At 35.3% G+C, this 26,325-nt stretch overlaps 1 protein-coding gene across 1 annotated transcript in view; it reads left to right on the plus strand.

The window, feature by feature from the left end:
• The window catches only part of Diaph3 (diaphanous-related formin 3), a 450,644-nt gene that overhangs the window by 88,634 nt on the left and 335,685 nt on the right, over window positions 1-26,325 (plus strand). The window contains exon 5 of the mRNA XM_013010947.1: window positions 10,588-10,718. Within this exon, the coding sequence (XP_012866401.1) occupies window positions 10,588-10,718 (131 nt within the window). The remainder of the gene's footprint in view (window positions 1-10,587; window positions 10,719-26,325) is intronic.

Raw genomic sequence — 26,325 nt, forward strand, 5'->3', positions numbered from 1 at the left:
ATATGTCTGGGACAAGCAGAAAAAGTCAGATAAGATGATGTTAAGTGAAATGAACCCCAAGATAAGGACACAAGTGAGTTTTTTCTTTCTTGCTATTGTTTCTAGCGTATTTATAAGGTACCATGTGATTTTTTTGTTGCTTTGTATGCCCCCCCCCACGCCCCACCACACACACGGTGTAACCCCTGATTTCACTGTATTTGATGTTATATGTATATGTATTTGATGTATAATTTGGGGAGCAGAAGGGAAAAAACAAATTGTTTAAATAGGGATACAGGTTGACCCATTTTAACAATGAGATGTACAAGAGGCTATGCTGAAAAACGAACTTTGCAATTTAGGCGGGGTGGGGGGAAGGGTAGGAGGGGTAGTGTGGTTGTGGAGATGAGGAGGCAATGGTGCTTGATAAGAAATATGCTCGTTTCCTTGCTCATGTAATTGTAACCCCTCTGTACAATATTTTTTAATAAACAACATTTAAAAATTTAAAAAAATAGAAGAAAACAGAAATATGTAAAGTGTGATATTTTAATAAATACATGATTTCTGGGGTAAATTTTTATAGATCATTCATAGGGATCAGTCATCATTCACAAATACATAATTTGAGGCACCGATTAAATACAAATTTTGAAGAGTGCAGTACTTTTGCTTTGGTCGTATCAAATTAGAAAGCTACTTTCATTGTCTTTCCTTTTTTGCACAATTTGTGCAATTCTTTGCGTATTCTTTTTGGTTTACCATTTCTTTTTAATGTGAAAAGCAGTGACTGGACTATTCCTTGTTCTTGAGTTAGTAGTTATTTTAGCAGTTAATAAAAGAGCTTGGGAAGATAGCCAATTTATAAACTGCTCTAGGAATTTATGAAAATTGTTTTAGTATCAACTCTAGAGAAGAAAAATGTACTAATGCATAGTATAGGTCAGGTCTCCAAGTCATGATCTTAATATGAGTCATTTTTAGCAACAGTGCATCTCTTAGATTAGTAGGTAGATTTCACCTCATAGTTGTTTGTTCTCTCAAGTTTTCCCTTACAATAAATAATGCTGGGCTGGGAAGGTGGCTCAGTGGTAGAGTGCTTGCCTTGCATGCTTGAGTTCGATTCCCTGGGTTTGATTCCTTAGTACCACATAAGCAGAAAAAAAAAGCCGGAAGTGGCGCTGTGGCTCAAGTGGTAGAGCCCTAGCCTTGAGCTGAAGAGCTGAGGGACAGTGCTTATCCAGAGTTCAGGCCCCATGACTGGACTTCCTCACTCCCTCCCCCCCAAAAAAAAAATAATGCTGTGTGACATGAAATTACTGTGATGAGCCAAGTTGAGCATGGGCCTGACCTTTGACATTTTAGTTGAAGAGAAAGTGATATACAAGGTTAACTGGATAATTAAAAGGATAATAATTAGTCTTTTTTTTTGTACTAATGCTTTCATTCCAATTCCTCTATAGTAACATGGAACCTGATAATCTGACATTTTATCCATTTCATCCAGGATAGGCATCACTATTTCTCCACGTGGTTGATGTGTGCGATCTAGATGTGTGAGTATTAAAAGAGATATTTAGAACAGTAAACATCATCGGTGGTTTAAGTAATAATTAAATTGAAACTAATCTGGAACAAATTCCTCCAGTACATTTTGAGAACTTACCAGGAATCCTGCTACTTTTCTTCATTTCACACTGCATGAATAAAGCAGGTGCTCAGTAAATGTCATGGAGTGTATAAATGAGTATCAATATGTGATTTTACCAAACACTCTTAACACAGGTTGGATCAAGATAAGAGTTTTGAAATAAAAAAATGACTTTCATGTTCTTATTTCCTGTGATTCATATAAAGATAAACCTAACATTTACCTACTCAGGATTATTTAATTGGTTAGCAATTAGTATACACACATACATATGCACACACACATACTAACATAGTTTTGGGTGGTATTCAAGTTTGAACTCAGAGCTTTATACTGGCTTGATAGGAGCTTTACTCCTTGAGTCATGCCTCCAGCCCATATAATAGGGTATTGAAACAAATCAAAATACTTATTGTATAATACAAGTTATTTCTGAGTAGCTAGAATTATAGGCATGAACTACTGGATTCTGGCCTCCCTCTGTTTTATATAGTATGTGATTCAAAGGTTTGTTATTGATTTCTTTTTAAAAAATATCATATTAACTTGCCATTGTTATTTATGTGAAGAGTAATCTATAAAGTTTGTTGGATTTTTCAGTGATTTGTATTTTTTTAGCTGTTTACTAACATCATAAACATTAGATTTATAGGCTAACATGAAGTGGCAAGGTGGATTTCTTTCTAAACTAACAAAAAGAATAAAAGAAGGAAGGCAGATTTCAACTGTGACACTTGAAGGTATAAGTCAGAATTGTGGAGGCAAATAATTGCACAATTACCTGGAGGGATTGAAAAACAAATTGCCTAATTTTAAAGACTGGAACAGCTGGTGTTTTCTCATCATTTACCCCCCTTTTGTAAATGCTCCATGAAGCTTTGTTGTGAGTTTTCTTTTTACATAAACAAAATTAACACAATAAAGAAGATAATGAACCAATGAGAAGGAGCAGCAACAAATCCTCCCCCCCTCCCCCCGTTTGTTCAGATGTGCCAAACAGATCTTTATCCTTCATTGAACCATCAAATAGAGGCTGACATAGAACATCCATGTTTACTTACTTACCTCCCATCCATCACCACAACTTTGCTGAGGTGTTTTTCAGTCTTAAATTGCAAGTTGTTACTCAGGTGAAACTAAGCATTTTTCACTTCTAAAGACATACTGAAAAATGAGGGAAGGGGCAACAAGTTTCACAAGAAATGTACTTATTACCTTACTTATGTAACTGTAACCCCTCTGTACATCACTTTAACAATAAAAAAATTTAAAAAAAAGATGCTAATGAAAGCAGTAGTCTGATCTCATACCATTTTTCATTTATTTCTATTGTTCAACCTCAGAATATACAGATATTCTGTGAAACATAGTTTAATTGGCATTTCTTACAATGTGTATTAAAGATTTAGAAGGATTTTGACTTGATTTTGCCCTAACCTTATAAAGCATAAAAAGTCAGTAAATTTAGATGTGTTATTTTAGTATTTTCAGGTTAGATTTATATAGTAAAAATAGAGTTTTCAGCATGTTTCTTGGTTAGTGTGTAAATCATATAAGGGGTCAGCTGGAGTTGCAGTGTTCAAACTGCAGTGCCACAGTCTCCTCTGTTCTCCAGAAGGGCTCTTTTCCAGTCCCTTTAACACTATATATTAGTGTTTTTTTTAAATTATTTTTGTTGGTCGTGGGGCTTGAACTCTGGGCCTGGGAGCTGTCCGTTTGTTCTTCAGCTCAAGGTGAGCCCTCTACCACTTGAGCTACAGCACCACTTCTGGTTTTCTTGTGGTTTATTGGAGATAAGAGTCTCACGGTCTTTCCTGCCTGGGCAGGCTTTGAACCACTATCCTCAGAGCTCAGCCTCCTGAGTAGCTAGGATTACAGGCATGAGCCACTGGTCCCTGGCTAGTTTTTTTTTTTTTTGTATTTGGTAAATGTGTTTATTATAGGAAAGCTCATATAATAAAAAACTTAAAGTGTACTAGTAAGTAGCATTTAACCTTGTATTTGATAGTTGTTTTTATCAACCCCCAAAGAGCTCTGTACTCTCTAAGCAGTCACTCCTAATATCTGTGCTCACAAATTTATTAATACAAATATATTTATTTCTTGGTCCCTTTTGTTTCTGATATCCTTTAAGTATGTCTTCGCAATCATGCACATGATGTCCCAAGTTATCCCTGCAGGCCTATCTCCAGCCCCAGAATCCATCATAAATCCACAGAGCTAAGGTTTTTTTTAGTGGAGAGTGGTATTTATTTAAACATGAAGATTTAGTGCTGCCTCTTCTAATAGTGTGTCTTTCTCTCCTGGCTCCTTTCAGACCAAGTGAGAGAGAGAATGTGTGTGTGTGTGTGTGTGTGTATACACATGTATATATATAAAATATATGTATATTTATCCCCTAATTTCTGTGCAGATCTGTGGAGGGATTTTGGATATCAAAATTAGAGGGTGTTCAAACCTCTGTAAAATGGTGTAGTGTTTGCCTGCAACTTGTGTAAATCTCCCTGATAACTTTTCTTTCTTCTTTTAGAAATAATCACATTTATTGTTGATTTTTGAATAAAAGGACCAGCCACTAGCAAATTTACAGGTTTACTTTAAATCATCTTTATTTGTAATATCTGAGAACATAAGCAGTTGTTAAATTTTATTGTTTGGGAAATAATGACAAGAAAAAGAGTATGTACTTCATCAATATAAAGAGTTTTCTCAGATTTTTTTATAGGCTGTTTGATGAATTTACAAATGCATAACTTGAGGATGTAGATGGCTGACTGTATTCATACAGGAAAAAATACATGACATATGAGTACATATAACTATACCTCATTTCTCCTTCTGCATGTATATCTACTCTGTGTCTTCTCTTCTTTCTCTCTATACATACCCCACATGCATACATAAAATTTAAAAAGCATAAATAGAACCTAATACTACAGTTTATCTTACCTTCCAGATTTTTATATTCTAACCTGTTTCTGTAATATCATTATTCTTTTAAAAAATAAAAAGGTTAGATTCTTTTTGTTTAGATTTATTTCATTTTGGGCTTTCTTCCCATCCCTTTTTTTAAATAGGATTTTTTTGTATATATTAGTTGTATAAGAAGTTTTCATTGACATTTCCATGCGTGTGTACAATGTACCTTATCAAGGTCACCATGATCATAATTTTTTTCCTATCTGTGCATATGAAATATAATGGATCCCACAGTTAGAATTCTATAAAAAGATATATCTAGAGAATGTACCTTTCTTCTTCTCACTCTAAGTTCTTTCCTTTATCTTTCTACTGTTTCCTCTATCCTCTGCAGTTATATAATCTTCACTGTTGCTTTTTCCTTTCTATGTCTATTTACACAAATGAACAAATATGTGTAATTTCTTGCTTTTCTTTCCTAAACAATCTCTATCTATCTATCTATCTATCTATCTATCTATCTATCTATCTATCTATCTATCTATCTATCTATCTATCTCTTTTGTGACTTTCTACTTCAAACTAATGCATCAGCAGTTGAGACACTTCTTAAATATCAAGAAATATATATATGTAATCAATGGTCTCATTGCAGGAAACTGGCCATTGGAGGAAAGCTTTTCTAATTGAATGGTGGTTGATAATCAGTAAGTGTAGGTAAATAATTATTGAAGAGTATGATGCCTCGAATTTCTTGTATTATTTCAATTTCTAATTGGCTAAAATTACTATTTGATTTTTAGGTTTCACAATTTTTCTCTTTCTTCTTTTTGGTACTGGTTATTGAACCTAGGATGTTGCACTTGCTAGGCAAGCGCTTTGCCACTGAGCTACATCCCAGCCCCTCTTTTTCTTAATATTGTGAAAATATTAATGTTTATCATCAAAACTAGCTTACAGTCATCTGCAACTTAGGATAATTAACCCTAAAAGTCTTAAAAATAATCACAGAGGCAAATTAAAAACAAATAAGGATAATAATAGTAGGCCATAGTAGAAGCTTAAACAACAACATATCTGTACTTTTATCATGCTTTTTTGTAAAATATAGTTGGGAATTCTAAACTCCTAATATAAGCTGTTTTTAATGTATGCTAAAACCTGCTGCCAGAACTTTAGGTAGGTTTTTGGGCACACAGTAGTGTTCATTCAAGGTTTATGAATATAAATAAGTAAATCTTGAAGAGAATCTCCTGCTTATCTGTATTTGTCTGGGTATATACCTTTGGGCAGTACTTTTTTACTTTCATTTTTTGGCCCAGTGTATAAAATCATCTGTGAATAACAGGTTTTTATTGCATTAGAGATCAGCTTGGTTTCCAAATGTTCTTCAAACGAGTAATTCATGCTACAATGACAGGTTAGTGTTTCTTTTGATCAGTGATATTAGAGATGCTTGAGTCATTTGCAAATGCAAGGGATTTGTTGGAATGCATTTAAATAGTAATATACAAGATCATAATTTTGATTATAATTATCCTCCTGGCATCAACTCTACTTACCCTTGTTTTATACTTTGCTGACTTTGCTGTTTTCTTAAAACATTATTTTCCATGCAGACTATTTCTTTACTGTTGGCACACACACACGCACACACGCACGCGCGCTTTACAAATCTCAAGACCTGAACAAGTACCAGTAGTTATAACACATTAGAGAAACTGAAGCCTTAAGGGACAAGATATACATTTGCCTACTCAAAATATTCATACTTGTCACTTGTGTTTATGCACACCTGTTTTTATTAGGCATTGTTACATAATTTTATTTTTGCAGGTTTCCTGCTTAAAAATATGTAGTAAATATCATAGAATCATTTTAATAACTAGCTTCTTACTGGTCCCTCATATTTAAATTTTTGTATATATACAGCCTAAACATTTTGCGTCATTGTTGAAAATGTGGTTTTTTGAATAGAGTAAATGTGAGTGGAAGGCAGAATATATACATTCAGTAATAGTTCATGATGAATTTGGTATAGGCTATCTGCCAGGAAGCGTAATTATATCATTTTGTGAGTTCAGTGAAAGTTCATGGTGGAGAGTAGTGTATGAGTCTTATCATGACTTAAGAAATCTAGGAAAATTTGTTTGAAGCAATTACCATGGTAATAGTAGGTCTATTTTGCTACCTATGTTGGCATTGTGATGTGTCATTTTTTTGCATAGTGTAGAAATTTTAGATTTGGTTTTATATTATTATTTGTTATCAATATCAGGCTATTCTGTGGTAGATTCTTTAAGGTTATGGATATCTTTCATAACCTTCATTTGGAAAAAGAAAGGTCAACTTTTCATACTTTAACTCAATAGGTGGAAATAAAATGTAGTAGTTTGATTTTTGTCACAGAAATGGTATTCCAAACTATTCTGCAAACAGATGAGCTAGGATAGTGAGCTCATCCTGTGTAAAGATATTATCTACTAAGAGAATGGCATCATGTGGAAATGTTGACATGTGCTAATACTCTTTTTCATACCTGGAGGATCTGGTTCCCTAGCCCATTCCTGTTTTGATCTCTTTAATAGCTTCACTCATGTCTGTGATCCAACCAATATTTCACTTTCTCATGAAAATCAATGAGAAAGTGAATCTGTTTTTAATTTCTGTATAATCTTGCTGAGATTTTGATGGTAGTTATATCGAAGCTACAGATTATTTTTTGGATTATGTACTCCTTAGGGTCTTTCTTAATAAAACTGAATTTAGGATCCATGAACAGAGGGTGTTGCATCTATATTTAAGTTCCCTTATTTTCATGTCTTTTCTTTTATTAAAGATGTTCTTAGGGGCTGGGAAGTTGGCTCAGTGGTAGAGCGCTTGCCTTGCGTGCCTGAGGCCCTGGGTTCGATTCCTCAGCACCATATAAGCAAAAAGAAAAAAAAAAGCCGGAAGTGGCGCTGTGGCTCAAGTGGTAGAGTGCTGGCCTTGAGCTGAAGAGCTGAGGGACAGCACTCAGGCCCAGAGTTCAGGCCCCACAACTGGACCAAAAAAAAAAAAAAGATGTTCTTAGCTTTTGTTGTTGAAAATGTTATGTAAAAATATTCAAATTATTTCAAATTTTGCTTTCCAATTTTTGGCACTCTTTACAAATAAAAATGCCACATGTTGGGCTTATATTTTGTCACATCACTAAATTTATTTAGATAATCATTACTGTTACTACTACTACTGCTACACTAAATGGGACTTCTAGTACATAGTTAATTAAGAGTAGTGAAAGCAGATATACTTCTCTCATTCCTAACGTTAGAGGAGGATTCAGTTTTATCAATATGTAATTTTCAGCAACTGGTAGACTGATTCTGTGAATAGGACATAAAATATCCACTCAATGTCATCAAGGTAGACTGAAGCATGATTATGATCTTTGGATGTTAGCTCATCTCTTTAGGGGCTTTACCATGAGTACTTCCTAGAACAGACTCATTTTCACTATATAGAATGGCATCTTTTGGTTTAATTACATTTACTTTTAATTATGCTTAGAACATGACAGACAAGTTGCAGTATTTTTAAGATAAATCCTTATCTTTTATAATTAAAGTCAAAGGTAATATTGGTAATTTACAAATTAAAATATTATAATAAGCATATTATTCAAGTAGCTTTTAGGTAGCATATGAAAGGCATTATAAGTGATTGGTTAATGCGATAGGAATAGCAGTAGGACAAGTGTCTTAAACAATTTTGTTGATACTGGGCTTTGAACTCAGAATTTTATTCTAGCTAGAAAGTTCTCTACCACTTGAGCCCAGTCTTTCACATTTTTAGCTTTTAGATTATTTTTCAGATAAGGTCTCTCACTTTTGCCTTGGCTAGCCTTGAATCACAGTTTTCCTACTGGAGCTTATGTGGTGAGGTTTTCCTAACTTATTATCTGCACTTATTTTAAACTGTGAGTCTCCCAATCTCTGCCTACTGAGTAGCTGGGATAAAAGATATGAGTCACTTTGCTACCCCCTCCCATTTTTTTAAACACCTTTTTCATTTTTGTCTTAAATGCACTCGTGGTTTATGATTCTAATACGTCAAGTATTTCCTACATGAGATGTCTCTATACCTTGTGGAAGGAAATACTCTATTTAGTTGTGGTTTATTTTGATCCTACCAGAGTAGGATCCTACCAGGTCATAATTATTTCAGTAGTACATTTTGGCTGGACTGTAAAATACCATCTGGATGAACTTTCCACTGATGTTTTTGGATGCAAACGTAGGCCTGAAACCATATACAGGAAGTTAAAATTTTTATGATAGCAAGAAAACAATTCACATACTCAAATGAAAGAGAATAATTAGCAAAGAAATGCTCCGTGAATATTTTCAGGCAATGATGCATCACACTGTTTGAGACTTCATTATGGATATTAGACTATATTGGTGAAACATTTTTTGGTGATGAAGGAAACCTTTAGAGCAATAGGTATGTTTTTTTGTAAATTTACTTACTTATTTCTCTTACTCTGTGTCTCTTACTGGCTTCCCATTCAAAATCCTCCTGACATTGCCTCTCAGTTACTGAGATCAAATTCACACTCAGAAATTTTTTTTTTCATAAAGATGAATGATTTCTTTGGCTCTTAGTTTTATAGCTTCAAATCTGGGATCAAGTGTTCCCAGGGGTTTGGGCCACTGGGGATTGCTCAGGTTGCATTTGGCATGGTGGCTATCTGTGTCAGCCATCAAATCTCAAACTGAGAGGGGGAAGAAGAGGGTGATGGTGTGAATATGATTGCAGTACATTATATGTTTGTATGAAAATGACATGATGAACCCATTAGCTAAAATGTATGTTTGAAGTACAAAAAACATATAAAAATCACACACCAGCAATAGCCATTTTGAGGCACTTTTCTTTCCTTTATGTTTTCAAATTTTCTGTATGGAGCAAACTATTTGGAAAATTGAAGCAACAAAAAGGTATTTATAAGTACTGTTAGTATTAGTTGAATATATCTTTTTAAATGGTTTTAAATCTCTTATTTTATTTTTGCTTCATGTCTGACTGGCTTTTTAAAAATAATTTTATTTTTATCTTTAAGTGGTTGTACAAAGGAGTTGTCTTTTCATAAAGTAGTATCTGTCTGAATACAATGATCTTGATCAATGTTACCTCTTCCATCATTCTCTTCCATGCTGCTCTATGCTGCCCCTTCTCCCAGTATTCTTAATTTTGTAGGATATGCATTGACTTTTATAATTATTTTTCCTTTATTCCTCACTTCATTCATCTACTCCCCCCTTTCCCTCTATCCTACCTTCTACTTTCAGTACCTCATTACTGATGTTTATTTATTTTTTTGGACTGTAAGTTAGCCTTTCTAAGGAATTGCATCATTTGAGTTTTCCCGTGAATTTACTATGTTTTAGTTAGTGCACTTTTGTACACTTGGAAGCCACCATACAATGCATATTTATATATTTATAGATGAGTTCTAGGTTCCATGTGTGAGAAAAAGCAGACATCGTCTGTTTCTCTGGGCTTGACTTACTTCACTTAAAATTAGTGTTTTCATGTCCTTCCATTTTTTATAAATGATACAATATCATTCCTTCTAATGGGTGAATAAAATTTCATTGTTTATGGAATACACCATTTTTCTTGTTCTGTTTGTCCATTGAGGGGCATTGGAGCTAATCTATATGTAGGCTAAGGTGAATATTGAATATTGGGCTGGTGGTCTTGCTGTGACTTGGTTTGTAATCTTTTGTTTAAATGCTCATACTCGGAATTGCTAGTTTGTAGGGTAGTTCTGTGTTTAATGTTTTGAGTAACCTCCTATTGCTTTTTGGAAGCGGAGATGTGGCTCAAGTGGTAGAGTGCTAGCTTTGAGCAAAACTGGCCCAGAGACAGCACCCAGGCCCTGAGTTGAGGCCCTAGGACTGTTAAAAAAAAAAAGAGTAAGTATTTTATGAATCATATTCATGTATCATGAATTTAAAAAAACAACTTTTCTCTGATTTACTCTATAGGGAAGTCTTAGAAATAGTCGACAGATCTCCCCTCAAGAATTCATCTATGAACTGAAAATGGGGTCTGCTGATGAGAGGCTTGTCACATACCTGGAGTCCCTCCGAGTGTCTTTGACCAGTAATCCTGTGAGGTAATTCATCTGTCGGACACCATTAGGGCATGTTACCAAATTAACCATCTGTCATTTTGATGAGCAATTTTATCTTGACATGCTAGTGTATATGAATAAGTTTTCAGAGGAGTTGTTGGACACATAATACTTCGGTGTAAGAAGAGTTTCAGGGTAACATTTATTATTTTTAAAATTATTTATTACTAAATTGTTTACAGCTCATGATTTAAACCTTTTCATAGAATTTTAGAAAATACTTTTAAGATGCTTTTAGAAAAGCAGTCTTGACCAGAAACTATCAATTTAACATGACTGAATTTCACTCTGAATTTTGGTATTATATGTTATGTTTTATATATATATATATATAATATATATATATGTATATATATATACATATATATTTATATATGTATGTATGTTTGCTGATCCTTAACTTTTTTTTGTTGCAAGTGAAGTCTTTGTTGCAATCTGTTGTTGCTTTATATAACGAATAAAAATGTCAAATGTCCAATTAGACATAATTAGAATTTTAGACATACTAGAGAATTACCTGAAATGTAAATTGGTTGTTTTATTAAATGAATAATATTTCTACAAATCAATGTTTAGTTTTCTTTTGAAGGAGACTAATGCTTTGTGTTTTTGGAACTTATTTCATTACAAAATTTGAAGGCCAGTGTAATTTTGATAACTAGGCCCATTTAAAATGATCAAAAGCAACAACAAAAAAAGAACCCTCTGAAATGAGAAATTTCAATCTCTATAGAGGCTATATGCTAACACTAAAGTAGGTTGGCTGCTAAGTCAGAGTTTTCTTTTTGGTGGTTCTTGGTTTTTAATTTAGGGTTTTGTAGTGGCTAAGTAGGTATTGTACTGCCTGAGCCGCACCTCTAGTTCTTTTTGTTTACAATGTAAGGTCTCAGTTTTTGCCTGGACAGTGATCCTCCTATTTATAATGACAATGTATCTGGGACGACAGGTATGCAACATCATGTCCAGCCTATTGGTTGAAGTGAGGGCCTCACAAGTTTTCTTGCCCAGCCTAATATAGAATTATAGTCCTTCCTATCTCTGACTCCTGAGTAGCTAAGATTACAGGTGTAAGACAATGGTGGGTGGGTTCCGAGGATTCTCTGAACCCTCTCAGAGTTTTCCTTTCTCTTCTTTCCCCTCTCATCTCCCCTCTTCCCTTTTTTCCTTCTTTTCTTTCCCCTCTCTTTCCTCTCTCCCTTTCCCTTCCCTTCTTTTCTGTCTTCCTTTCTCTTCCCTAACCTCTCTCTCTTCCCCTCCCCTCCACTTTTTTTTGTTTTTTAATAGTACTGAGGTTTGAATATAGGACCTTATGCTTCCTAGGCAGGTGAGGCACACTTTCGGGCCTTTTTGGTTCAGATATATTTTGGATAGGTTTTTGCATTTTTTCACTGGCCACCTGGTTTCCAGTCCTCATACCTAGTCTTCTTGCATAGCTAGTATATTAGGTGCATGCCATGATACCAGGAGATGATGGGGGCATGATCACATACATTTATATGGGGTCTGTAAACTTTTTGGCCGTACTGGCTTTAAATCTTGATCTTGTTCTGTGCCTTCATGACTACCTGGAATTATAGTTGGGGCAGTGGGTAGTTGTCATGAAATAACTGTGTGGTTGGAAGCAGAAAATTTCTGATCCTTAAGAGTCTGAGGTAGGTCATTTTTGACATTTTATTATGTAATGAATGAACATTTTTGCAATAGAATATGTGTGTATTTATATACTTAATATAATATACATTAGGAAGCTAAAATAGTGTACTATAATTGAAGGTCAGTGATTTAGAAAATAATTTCTTTTATATTTTCTTCAGTAAGTACCCTTTTGACATTTTGGAAGTTTGGATATGATATGAAAACATCCTTGACTATAGAAGTATTTAAAACAAAAAACTTTATCTTTTGAGACATGAGAATAATGAAGTTCAACCGAGTATGAAGAGTGAGCAAACATCCTTAGTGTAGTTCAGTTTTGTCTTTATTTACATCAATTTTCCACTCCCAGTTTCCACTTCAGAGTATACACTAATAATAGACAAGAGCTTAGGGCCATTGTATGTGATATTTTATTTCTTTACCAGTGTTGAGCATATAGGTAATACTCATGAAGGTTTATTGTTTTAAACAGTGATGTTTTAATTTTAGACTTTTTTTGTCTATCCCTGGTTTTTGCTAGGAACACTGAATTAGAGTGCTTAGTAGGTAAATTAAGAAATGGAGAGCTTTTGTTTATAGCTCAATCTCTTCTTGTAAAAGATATATATTTTTTTAAACAGCTACTTACTGAGCACCTACTTAGAAAACAAAAATATTACCGTAAGTATGGAGGTTGAATAAATCAAGCTGTCCAGATCACCAATTTTATAGATCTTAAGTAGAGGAAGAGTGTTGGAGTCCACTATAGCTGGGAAGACAAGTCAGTTATTTCTGTTTATATCAGCCATTGATCATTAGACATATTAATAGTTTTTCAATATAATTACAGTTAACCTGTTACCCTTTTCTGAAGCTTAAATTCACTTTCTACTTCTCTGTGAATAGATGACTTTGATCATGAAAGAATACAAAGTTGGAATATTTTCTGTATGGATTCATGCATACTACAATTGGGAGGATTCTTAAATTGTGATTTTTACCTAAAGTAATAGGGACTTATGAAACATGCCATTGTGTAAAACATATTATTTAAGTAAAAATAATTTTGTGGATTTATTTCTTCAGGAATGGACACTCTTGGAACATATATTAGGATTCTATCCTGTTTTCTGTGACATAGTCCTTTTAAGTATGAATAACAGTGAATTTATTATTACAGAAACTTTCTGAAGCTCTCCTACCTCAGTAGAGGGATATAGAAAGAAAACTTAACAGTATACTTGAGACCTTTTTTTGTTCATTTAAGAGAATAGCCTTAGCTGGGGCTAGAAAATTTGGCCTGTGACCATTGTCTGATTATTCAAAGTCCAGTTTTCATGTTTTCTTATTATTCTTAGAAAAAAATCACTTTTGGAAAGCTTTTCAGGTATCATTAGACTTGTGCTTTCATGGAGTTATAATAGTTAAAATTTTTTCACACTGTGAATAGAACCAAAGAAACAAATGATTAATTGTGCTTCTTCAATACTGAATTAAGATTAGAATTTATTTAAAATAAGAATGAAGATAAAAGTAGACTCCCTTTCTGTCAAATTTGCTCTTTCTTTTCCTACTCTGGTATGTAATATTTTTAGAGCCATTCAGCAACTTCTGAAACCCTAGTAATTATGCCTAGTAATTATGAGTAATGTAAATCTGTACTACCCAGATAGTGAATTATGTGAAAACTTGTTAACCATCAGATAATTTGCTTTGTTTTAAAAGAATTTGATATGAAGGCTGCAAAGTTCTTCTGTTTAATGAGAGTTACCAATTGTACAGTATTCTTGGTGACAGTTTTCATCTAGTTTTAAACACAAGGGTAAAGACTAGCTTTCTCAAATTAGCAAATAGAACTTTTTGTGATGCCTGACATAGCCAATAATTAGGATTGAGTGATTGACTACATTTGGGTAAAAACAAAAAGGTAGACACAAACATCATTATGATTGATTTCAAGCATTTATACTTTATACCCATTTGAGCATATACCAAATTAGTTACGGACTATATCTTCATTTTCTCAATTTTGATGCACCTGTCGTGGGCAAGATATATAGCTCAGAAAATCTTGTGATAGGAACTTTTTGTGTTTCATGATTTTAGGCATTATTTTGTTTTAATTGAAGTTAAAACTTTGCATTGTAAGTTCTGTAAGAAGTATTTGCTCACTGATTTTTGGTTAGGAGGATTCTAAACATACTCTGGAATTAGATTTGGTTGCGTTAATAACCATGGTGATTTGTTTCATGAGAGAGTGTTTATACCAAAATGAGTAAACAGCCTCTGAATATCATTACTCCAATGTCAGTTTTATAATCTCATCTTGCTGCATTGCTTGAATTGAGAGCACAAAGCAGGTGGGAGAGCTTGACCTTGTAGTTGAGAGCTCCTGGCAATCACTGCAGTGACTGTATTCATTTCTGTCAACATGCTCGAATTATTTTTATTCCGCTGACATCTCAAGTTTTTTAATTAAGGGATGATTTGTACAAAGTTAAAAGTAGCCTTATATAGTATTAAAATATATATGAATGAACATATATGTGGGACGAATATATATAGACTTAAAGCTATGTTAATGTGTTGGTTTCTCAAATGAACCTAATAGTTCATTTTTCCTTTCCTTCTCTTTAATCATACCTGAAAGGAAAGTAATGCACAACTCAGATTTCTTTCTTCTGTTTTTGCTTTCATTAATTACCAGCCAATTGTGTATATTAGCTAAATATTAGCTAAATATTGTGTATATTAGCTAAAGTATATTAGCTAAATAAAATAGAAACACACCATTATTTTAAATTACTCAAGAGCTACATGTGGCTAGTGGCCGCTATATTGGATAGCACATATGGTCATTTCTGTAGTTGCAAGCAGCTCCAGTAGACAGTTTGTGTAATTACTTCTTTGACTTATAGAATGCTTAATCATTATACTCTTAATATTATATTGAAAACTGTAAGGTTGCATAAAGAAAACAGACTGGAAATTTGAATAACATTGAAGAAAATGAAACAAATTAAGATTGGGCATTCATATCACAAGAATCTTGGAAGAGAAGAATAATGTAGGGGAGATTGCCTTCAGTATGCAGTGCTGTCTAGGCAGCATAGGGAAAAGTGTGAGGTTTTTATACTAGATTTGAAGGAGCAGAAAGGAGAGATGAGATGTGCATGGAGAGGAAGTGTTATAGATGTGAACCTTGGCAGCCTCAGTGTGGATGCTGCTGGCCAGGATGAGAGAATTGGTAATATGGTGCAGGGTCCATGTCACAAAAGCATCCTCTTAAGTAGGTTAAAAATATAAGAAATGCATTTTTTGGGGAATAGTTTTTCTAAGATATTCTTATTTTTTACACTTTGAAAGTATTTTTCAAGATTACTTTCCATTAAGTAAAAAACTTTAATGTCCCATGCTAATATTCATCTTTGCCTCTTTATTTAGGCACTGCCATATATCTAAGGCTAGGCCTTGCATAATTTATATCTTAATTATCATTGAGGCTTTGTAATTTGTATAACAATTAGTCCTGCTTATTACAGTAATGTTCTCTCATTTAGACCATTTTGCCGTCCTTCGTAAAAGTGCTTAGATGAATCAATTAATGAAAAATGCCCTGGGTAAGATTGGATATTAGTTTTCAAATAAACAGTGTGTTTATGGTTTTAAAAGACAAGCCATTGTTTTCTAGTGTTTTTGCTGTTCTTCCAAATCTGCTGAAATTTGTTTGAGAACTGTAGACCAAAAGTCCCCTTTTTCATTCATGTGATAGCTTTGATTCACTAGTAAACAGTAAAATCTGTTGTAAATATTTGATTTCTAGGTTAACATAACTTGCATCTTAAAAGCTTTGACTTAGATGCAAGGTTAACAGTCAAAGTAGTGTGTATTGAAAATTTAGCAGTAGCTTTTAGCAGACAAATGTATATTTTCCATGGTTGGTAAACAAGAGTAGTTCAGCTCAATTTACACTTGACCAGGAAAGACCTAGAATTGTAAAGTGCTCCCCAGTCTATTATAAACATCATATGTACATATCTGTGTATTTCTATCTCAGTCTATTTAAAATAAAATACAAAGTGCTATTTGGATGACTGTGATTTAATGTTCTAGTAATGTGTAAAATCAGTCACAATATAACGTAAAATTCAAAAGCTTTGTTTTTAAAATAGTCTGTTAAGTTTGTACAGAGGGAGAAATGATACTATTCACCACAACAGCACAACACACTTTGCACCTGTGACTCTGTAGCATTTAAAAAGGGACAAATATGACTTCGTCATATTGGTGGGTTGTGTGGTTTGAACTCAGGTGGCAGTCCCTCAAGGCTCATGCTCTACCTCTTTGAGCCACACTGCCACTGCTGGTTTTCTGGTGGTTAGTTGGAGATAAGAGTCTGTAGGACTTTGCTGCCTGGGCTGGTATCAAATCACAATCCTTAAATCTCAGTGTCCTGAGTAGCTAGGATTATAGGCATGAATCTCTGGTGTCCAGCAGTAAAATGACTTTTATATCTGAATATTTTTGGACCTGTGTTATGAACATTCAGACATCATAGAGAAAATGTAACCGAAACCTAATTATTTGTAAAGATCAGTTTACTTGTTTAAAAGACAATATGGAATGTTAGCTATGGTAATTTAAGAAAAATGCTATTAGTTTTATAGTATTCCATGGTTATAAAAGTGAAATGTAAGAACCTTCCCTTCCTTTCAATTATAATTTTCTCAAAACTTGTATGTTCATTGCAATAACAGTTGATTTTCTTATTTCAATAAGAAAAATGATTGAACTACATGCACTAAAGCTTTGCTATTTTACATAGACAGAATCAACATAATTTGTTAGACTAGGTACATAGACTAAATTTGGGGGGCTAGTATCTGTGTTTCAGAGGTTTACTAGTTGAGTTGTATAAGGGGTTTAAGAAATGACATTCATCATGGTTTTCTCTTGCATATCCACATACGCAGAAGAAAGGCCTTTGGCTGGGAATGTGGCTTAGTGGTAGAGTTGCTTGCCTGATGTGCATGAAGTCCTGGGTTTGATTCCTCAGTACCACATAAACAGAAAAAGCCAGAAGTTGCACTGTGGCTTAAGTGGTAGAGTGCTAGCCTTGAGCAAAAGAAGCTCAGAGACAGTGCCAAGGCCCTGAGTGCAAGCCCCAGGAGTGGCCAAAAAAGGAGGGGGGGTGGAGGAGGAGGAGATTCATGAAGGATGAAAGAATAGAAACATCCAGGTGAAGTTTAGAGCAACCAAGTCACTTACCAGTACCTCTGCAGGACTAACTAGAAACTAAATTTACTTGAACTGAAAGCCAATAAAGCTTTCTGTAACAATGGCAGTGGTGTATGTCTGTCTGTTCAGCATTGTTGCCACTTATCCCATGTGGCTATGGAGCACTAGAAATGTGTCTCGTGTGCCTGAGAACTTGAATTTGAAATTGAAATGACTGTGTGTGGCTCTCTTTTTTTGGATGATAGGGGTTTAGTGATTGAAAACTCATTTTCTTGGTGTGGGGATATAGGAAAGAGGAAGAGCCCTTGCCTAGCAGGTCCCGGAGTGCTGGGTTCTATCACCAGCCTTATAAAACAAACAAAACAAATACTTTCCTTGTACATTGGTTTAAGTCCATATCTATGTCCACTCTCTTTTCTTAACCAAGGACCACACTCCTTAGCAGGCTATGAATTTTTGAGATGAGTGACAAAAGTATCATGTTGTGGACCTTAATGTAGAACTTAGAAGATCAGAGTGCATGGTAAATGGATTTGAATAATAACAAGAAAATAGGGAAATGAATGCATGAAATAAAATGAAATGTATGAATCTGTACCGCTCACTTTGCAAGATAGGAGATAAAATATTTAGAGTGTCTTTATGTCTTATCCTTTGGAAGTACAGATTAGGTATAGGACTTCTTGTTCTCATATTTATGATTTTCCATGGAGAGAAACATTCAACATACATTAAGGAATAAATAATGCCATAAGCTCTTACCTAATTAAGTTCTGAGGTATGTGGTAGAATAACAAGTCACTAGAATATCCAACAGTGTTTGTTAATCTGTTCTTGTAAGAAATACTCTACATTCCCTTACACAGTAAGCTAGAAGCCTAGTGAAGAGGCAATGAGAGTATGTATGAGAGAGAAAGAAACAGAAGTTGGAGACAGACAGAGAGAGATAAAGATGGAGATGGAGCAGACAGACAGATGTGGGAAGGTGGGAAGGAAGGAGAGCCCCTTGAAAGCAAGTAAATAACTAAAACAAGAGATCTTACAATTCAATAAAGGAAGAAAGAACAACTGAGAGTAGAGAATCGAAAGCCCTTTGATGTATATTACTCACAGAAAGCCTTTTTTTTTTCTTTTTTGAAGTACTGGAGTTTAAGAGATGAAAGGGACTGGGAAGTAGTAAGAAAAGCTTGGGTAGTGTGCTGAGCTAGGCATATATCTTGCATAGCAGAAACCCTGGGATGGAAAAATGGTGTGGCACAAGGGTAAAACTTAATGTAGAAATTAGTGCTTTTCAGTATTGTTCAGTGGAATTTGAGAAGCCTTCTGAGGTGGGGATTTACTAGCTATATCATGAGGGACCTTACCTGTCATAATAGACAGACTGGATTTTTATTCTGAATAATCTTTAACAGATACAATATTCAAATTTGAATTTATATAAGAATTCATCCTGCTGCTGTGAATAGACTGTGTTGGAGGTAGGAAAGAGTGAAAGAGGAAATGAAAGAGAAGATTTGAGCATGAGTGTGTGTTGTTGTAAGGTGAGAGTTCAGAGAAGCCACATTTTGAAAGATCAAATCTTGGAGTCTTTATTATAGTACTAGCAGTTTGTAGGCACCCAATTGTAACAAAGGCCTGTAGCCTGTACGTACATTTAACACAGTTAGGAAACAGGCCAGAGAGGAAAGAAAGAACAAAAGCAATACAACACAGCTCTGATGGAGAGCAGAATTGGGATGCCATGGTGACCAGAAAAGAGCCAGAGCCAGGACACAGGATGTGAACACAGAGACGGGTGGCATGGTATAATGGTGTCTGTGCCTTGCTACCTAAATAGGCTCAGGCCAAGGGGCAGAGTCATGGGACACTCCCAGTCCCAGGCACTGGACTGACAGGTTCAGTAACCTATTAGCCAAGTGCCTGCCCTGTCTCTAGGGATCCAGGCACTCCCATCACCTGCAAGGAGGATGGGTATCACCTTTCCCCATCATGAAGACAAGATCCAGAGCTTAAATGTACATACCCAGGTACAAGCAGAACTTCTCCATCTAGGGAAGATAGGCCTTTACCTTCCTAATAGGGTATGCTTAGAGGCTACTCAGAGGTTGGTGATTTAATCCATTCAGGGAAGTAAGCAATGCAGAATCATCCCATTCTCTCTATGCAAAGCTTTCCTAAGGCTATGACATCTACATTTCTCTGAAGCAGAACCCTTGTAGCTCACCTGGAGGTAGTCATCTGAGAGAGGTAAGCCTCTCTCACCTCTAGGCTTTTCAGCACTGGGTGGAGTTCCACCCAGTAAGAGACACCAGGATGGCTGCAAGAAATTACTTAGACTCAGCATCCTTACCTCCCCCCTTCCCTCTCTCTGTATGAGGGAATTATGTGTGATAGAAAGGTACATAGGCAGGCAGTGAGACACCGACATGGAGGTGGAAAGGAGAGGCCTAGAAACCAAGTAAATACAACAGGAAACAACATCCATGAAAGGATTACTATTCTGGCTACAGTCATAGAAATGACTATGAAGGATGAGGATTACAGAAGTGGTTAGATGGAAGGTGTCGACTGTAGAGCCATTGATGGATTGGATTGGGTGTGAAGGGCAAGGGGAAATCAACAATGGTACCTTCCTTTCCAACTTGAACAAATAGAGTTTGGTTAAACAGGAATGTGTACAGAATGATTTTTACTGGTTTATTTATTAACAGAGTATCTCTATGTCTGGAGACATAAGGTCTAAACTAGCCTCGACTTGACTATGTAGTCAGGCTGGCCTTGAACTGAAGTTCTGCCTTAGCCTCCTCCATGCTGTGATAATTTTGTGATAAGGGAAAATAAGGATAAATATAATATTTGATTTAGGCTATATAGAATATGTTCTAGCATGCTAAAAATTAAAGTCCCTGCTTATTTAAAATAGATAATTTTGGAATGTAATTGTAACTGTGCTTTTGTAATTTTAAGACTGAACTGTAACCCTCACCAAAAGTGTTCTGCCTCTGTCCCTGGATAAGACTTGTTTACTGACTAACAAGCTGTTTAGTTTTTGTAACTTCATTTCTGCTCTTTTCGGAATAACATGTACTCTAACCAGGCTGAGTCACCCCATCCCTTATCCTGTCCTCCAGCTTCCCGCCAATTCTGATGCCATCCCTATGAGGGAAAAACCTTAGTGGGAAGTTTAAATTTTAAAGCAACTGTGGAGCAGTTATTGGCTAGAGCAAACCAACAGCCTTACTGTGCTTGCTTGTAGCCTCCCCTTTCCCCAACTCAACTGAAAATGTTTAAAAGCCAATGCAGATTGGCACTCTGGGCCATTCTCTGAGATCCTGACTTTAGGTATGGTCCTGACACATCAGCACTTTCTCCCTCAAATGCAATCTTGTTTGGCTATAACTAAGGGGTCTCTGGGTCTCATTCTTCATCGGTCTTTGGACCCCACAACAATTATAGATGTGTGTCACCACAACAAGCAGGTGTGATGCATTTTCAAGAAGAAACTCTCTCTTAAACATGTTAAATTTGAAGGACAGGAAGTACAACTGATCAGGAGAGTGCTGGCCTAGCATGTGTGAAGCACTGGATTTGACACTAACTGCTATGACTTTGTTAGCCTCAATAAACTTCATAGTTTGAGATGTCAAGTAAGCAACTACATATGTGAGTTCTGGGAGTGGTAGAGAAGTGTCAAGTGGAAACTTTAGTTCTTTATATGTGAGCTGCACATAAAGCCCTGAGAATGCATGAGAAATCAAGGAAGGAGTGCCAAAGATTCAGAGGGTGTTTGGGAGAAGCACCAAAGAACTCCAGTCCTGAAAAAGTTCAGAAAAGCAATTCAGAAAAGGGTAAGGATCAGAACAACAAATTGAGGAGTGGCCAAGGTGGGAGTGAAGAGCAAAAGAAAGGAAGGAGCTTTAACATTGGAAGTGACAAACCTCATACAGCTAAGAGATGATAGGTTAATTATTGGACTTGGCAAGAGCAAAGTAGTTGATGACCTATTAGAAAAGCAACTTGTGTCATCTGTTGGCCAAAGCCAGACACAAGTAAGATTGGGTGAACAAATGTCTACAAAATACTGGCTGTGACCGTACTTGTGGTGAAACTCAACTGTTGCTGTAAGAGAAAGTAGAGAAATGGACATCAATCAGAGTTAGGATAGGGGGTTAAGTGAGTGGAAATCAGTTAGCAAAAGGAAAACTTAAATTGGTGAGAGTTTAAAGAAGGAAATGAATTGACTCTTGAAAGGTAAAATTGATTCAGGTGTTACACAGGAGGTGGTTTGATGGAGGGGAGCACCATTTTGAGTAAAGGCATTCAAGTTCTATGGCATTTACAGAATCAAGGGCAGATTATGGACTTAATAATTAGAAGTGACATACTTAGTGATATGTAGAAGTGGCAAGTGTTTTAAAATTTTAGGATGATGGCAAATGATGGAAAGCCTGAAGTATGGCTATGATTTCTGCCCTTCCCTCCCCTCCCCTCCCCTCCCCTCCCCTCTCCTCTCCTCCCCTCCTTTTTTCTTTTCTTTTTTTTGTTGTTCATGGGGCTTGAACTCTGGGCCTGAGACCTTTTGCTCAGCTCTTCAGCTCAAGGTGAGCACACTACCACCTGAGCCACAGCGCCATTTCTGGTTTTCTGGTGGTTTATTGGAGATAAGAGTTTTACCACCTTTCTTGCCTTGGCTGGCTCTGAACTGTGATCCTCAGGTCTCAGCCTCCTGAGAGCTAGGATTACAGGCCTGAGCTACTGGCACCTAGCTGGCTATAATTTCTTTTCCTCATACTAGTCTCTACTTAAGATGGATAACTTATCAATGTGTTCCGGAACTAAGGGCATTTGAATTGATACTTTGAAACTTACTGAATAATATTTACTATGTTTCAAATTGAGTATTTATATTTTAACCGTGTTTCTTTTCAAACAGATTTCAATTTTGATTAAAGCACAGGTTAATAACGTGTTATTTTAGATTGTAATTCTCCTACTATCTTTTTTCATGTGACTCAAGGGCTCTTGTTTCTTATGTGTTTTTAGTATGTCAATTTTTTTATTGTAAAAATACTGTACAGAGGGGTTATCATTACATGAGCAAGGTAATGAGTACATTTCTTATCAAACATTGTTGCCTCTTCCTTGGTTTCCCCTTCCCATTCTTTCCCATCCCCCCTCCCCTACGCCTCTGTGCCATAGTTGTAAATTTGTTTTATTTGACATGATGTCTTGTACATCTCATTGTTGCAATTGGTCCACCTGTATCCCTATTTAAACTATTTGTTTTTATTAATATGACTTTCTTTTAACTTTATGGAGTATTTTCTCTTTTGTGGTTTTGCTCCTTTGAATGTATCATAGCTAAACAGTGAGAGTAGATTACTGTATCTCTTACTCTATTTTTGCACTAAACGCCACAGTTATTGATGGTGAAACGAGTACTTTAAAATACATAATTTCTTTAAAAAGTTCCCTAAAGTGTCCATAGTAAAGATTGCATGTGATAAAGCTTACCACCAGAACATTACTCAGTTTCTTATTTCTTCTTCTGATTCTATAAATAGTATAATTTTCCAAAAAGACCAGTGAGATGTGAGCGTATGTTGTTTTTATCCCCCCTATTTGGTCTGCTAATGCTTAAACATTTTAAGTATTTCATCACCTGGCTAAGAGTGTGTGAAGATGAGAGCTTAAAATAAGCTATAATTATATTCACTCTTAGTGATATATTACTCTGACAGAGTAATATAAATTGGATCTGGATATTATGTAGTATTAAAACTGACCTTCTAACTTTAAGGTATGAAATTGTTAGTTTGTCATACATGTGCAGTGATATATATTTCTTCCCTTTTCAGAAGCTTCTTACATTGATTTTATACTAAAATGTATTTCTGCTTCCTTAGTCATGTAAAATTATTTTTTGGATGAATTAAAATAAACATTTTCTTGTGAAGATATAAGTTCACTATAGGAAAATGAACAGGACAATATACAAAAGGAAAATACAAACACACCTGTTGAAATATTGTAATTTTAACTGTGTGTCTGTGTGTATGAGAGAGAGAGAGAGAGAGAGAGAGAGAGAGAAACAGAGACAGAGACAGACAGAGACAGAGCCACAGAGAGAGAAACTTATCTACAAAGGAAGTCTTCCTGTCTACTGTTGATGTTGTTTGGAAAAGTTAGTTAAAACATGGGAATATTAAGTAAATGATTCACATGTACTCTAAACATTAGACATTAAAAAATTGGAAACAAATATCTTCTTGACAATATGTGAAACCTGGAACACAGTTTTAGGGAAGTGTACTGACTGGTTTTGTCATAGAAGCTCTTGAAGCTTAGAGTCATGACAGTAATCTGAGTAGAGAATTATTTTTCTTAAAAAATCATTTTGGTACTATCTTCCAATTAGTTTACAGTTATGACCACATTTCCTCTTCTAGCAACTTAAAATGATTTTTTTTTGAGATTTTTTCCAAAGAAAGGACAACTGTCATTTTTATAGAAAAGGCAACTGTCTTCCCCAAAATGTTATCTGTTTGTATAACTTAATATTCTTACTATCATATAATTATAATAATGAACACAATCATCAAGAATGTAATTGGTCCCAGTGATTGGGACCAGCTTTTTTTTTTTTTTAATTTTTTTTTTTTTTTTGGGTCCGGTCGTGGGGCCTGAACTCTGGGCCTGGGTGCTGTCCCTCAGCTCTTCACCTCAAGGCTAATGCTCTACCACTTGAGCCACAGCGCCACTTCCAGCTTTTTTTTTTTTTCTGCTTATGTGGTGTTGAGGAATCGAACCCAGGGCCTCATGCATGCAAGGCAAGTACTCTACCACTGAGCCACCTTCCCAGCCCGGGACCAACTTTTTCTATCTTTTAATTTGAATCAAGAGCTCTTTTTTTTTTCCTTTTAAAAACTTAGAAAAGTCAGACTGGGAAGGTGGCTCAGTGGTAGAGTGCTTGCCTTGCATACATGAAGCCCTGGGTTCGATTCCCCAGCACCACATAAGCAAAAAGAAAAAAAAAAGCTGGAATTGGTGCTGTGGCTCAAGTGGTAGAGTGCTAGCCTTGAGCTGAAGAGCTGAGAAACAGCGGCCAGGCCCAGAGTTCAGGCCCCATGACCAGACCAAAAAAAAAAACAAAAACAAACCAAACAACTTAGAAAAGTTGCAAAAGCATAGAACTCAGTATCTTCAAGTAAAAGAATATAACAGAATTTATAGTATTCTCTACCCTGAAAGAAAAGAATACTAATTCTTTTAAGTTGACCACAAAGCATAATCCAGATAAGCTAGGTCCCATGCCATCAAGCAAAATTCCATCAAAATTGGAATGCCATAAAGGACTTAATAAGCCAGAGGTAACAAGTAGCTCTTGAAACTAAGTAACATTTCTAAATAATCTATATTTCAAATACGTATCAGGAGAAATGAAACATGGTGATTTAGTGAAAGCACAACATTTGAATTTGTAGCATATAGAGTACTGTGCATTTAAAGGAGTCAAAGGAAACATAGCATTTGGCAAATTAGAAAAGTTGAAGGACTAGAATCTTTGTCATCTGAAGAATCTCCTAGAGAATAGGGCAGTGGGGGAGAAAACTAAATCCAAAGGAACTGGATGGAAGGGAATAATAAATATGAAAATAGAAGTTAATTAAATAAAAATAGGAACAGTTGATGAAATGGCCAATAAATTTTACATACTTGTAATGACCTTCAAAATAAGAGTAAACAAAGACTAATTCTGTATTCATCTCACCCTATTACTTTCTTCTTTAATGTCACAAGTATTCCCACCATTGTGATACTGTCTACTCTTTGTCCTGAGACTGAACAGATAGGGATCCCTGTCTTGGATTTTCAGCCTCTAAAACTGTAGGCAAAGTAAGCCTCTTTTTTTTTTTTTCTGGTTTTGACTTTAAAAAAATATGTGAGTTTATCACAATTCTGGAGGCTGGAAGTGTAGATTCCTAAGTGTGCAGGGCTAACATTTGGTGAGGGCTTTACTCTTAGGTTTTCTTTTTTATTGTTATTGTAATTGTGATATACAAAGGTGTTATAGTTACATAAGTCAGATAATGATTACATTTGTTTTTGAACAGTGTCACCTTTTCCCTCATTTTCTCCTAGTTTTTCATCCAGATTCCCCTCTCCTACAAATTGTATAGTTCTTTTCAACATTGTGTCTAGTGAGTATCACTGCTACTTTTGTTCACTCTTTGCCCCACCATTCTGTGCTCCCTCTTACCCTCCCCAAAGCACATAAACTTACATACAAGAAAAAAAGATACAGAAATCAAAAACAGCAACAGAGGAGAAAAAAAAACAAACCTCAAAATAACAAAAAACCCTCTTAGTTCTATTTCTTGGAATTCATTTTGATAAACACCAGTTTATCAAATATTTGTATATCAATATATGTAGTTTTATTTATTTATATGATCACTGTAAGCCTCTTTATAAAGTTTACACCCTTAGGTAACTCATTATAATTAAAAAAGTAAATACAATTGTAAACATATTGTAGCATATAAATAGGTAACTTTAGATAAATAGACTAGTTCTTGAAAAAGCATAAACTACCAGTAGAACTAATACAAAACAGAAAATTCTATTAATTCTTCAGCAATACACACATACTCTCTCTCTCTCTCCCTCTCCCTCTCTCCCTCTTTAACAAAATGGAATTCCTAAAAACCAATCT

This window comes from Dipodomys ordii, unplaced genomic scaffold (assembly GCF_000151885.1).
Source record: "Dipodomys ordii isolate 6190 unplaced genomic scaffold, Dord_2.0 Scaffold1, whole genome shotgun sequence".
Classification (NCBI taxonomy): domain Eukaryota; kingdom Metazoa; phylum Chordata; class Mammalia; order Rodentia; family Heteromyidae; genus Dipodomys; species Dipodomys ordii.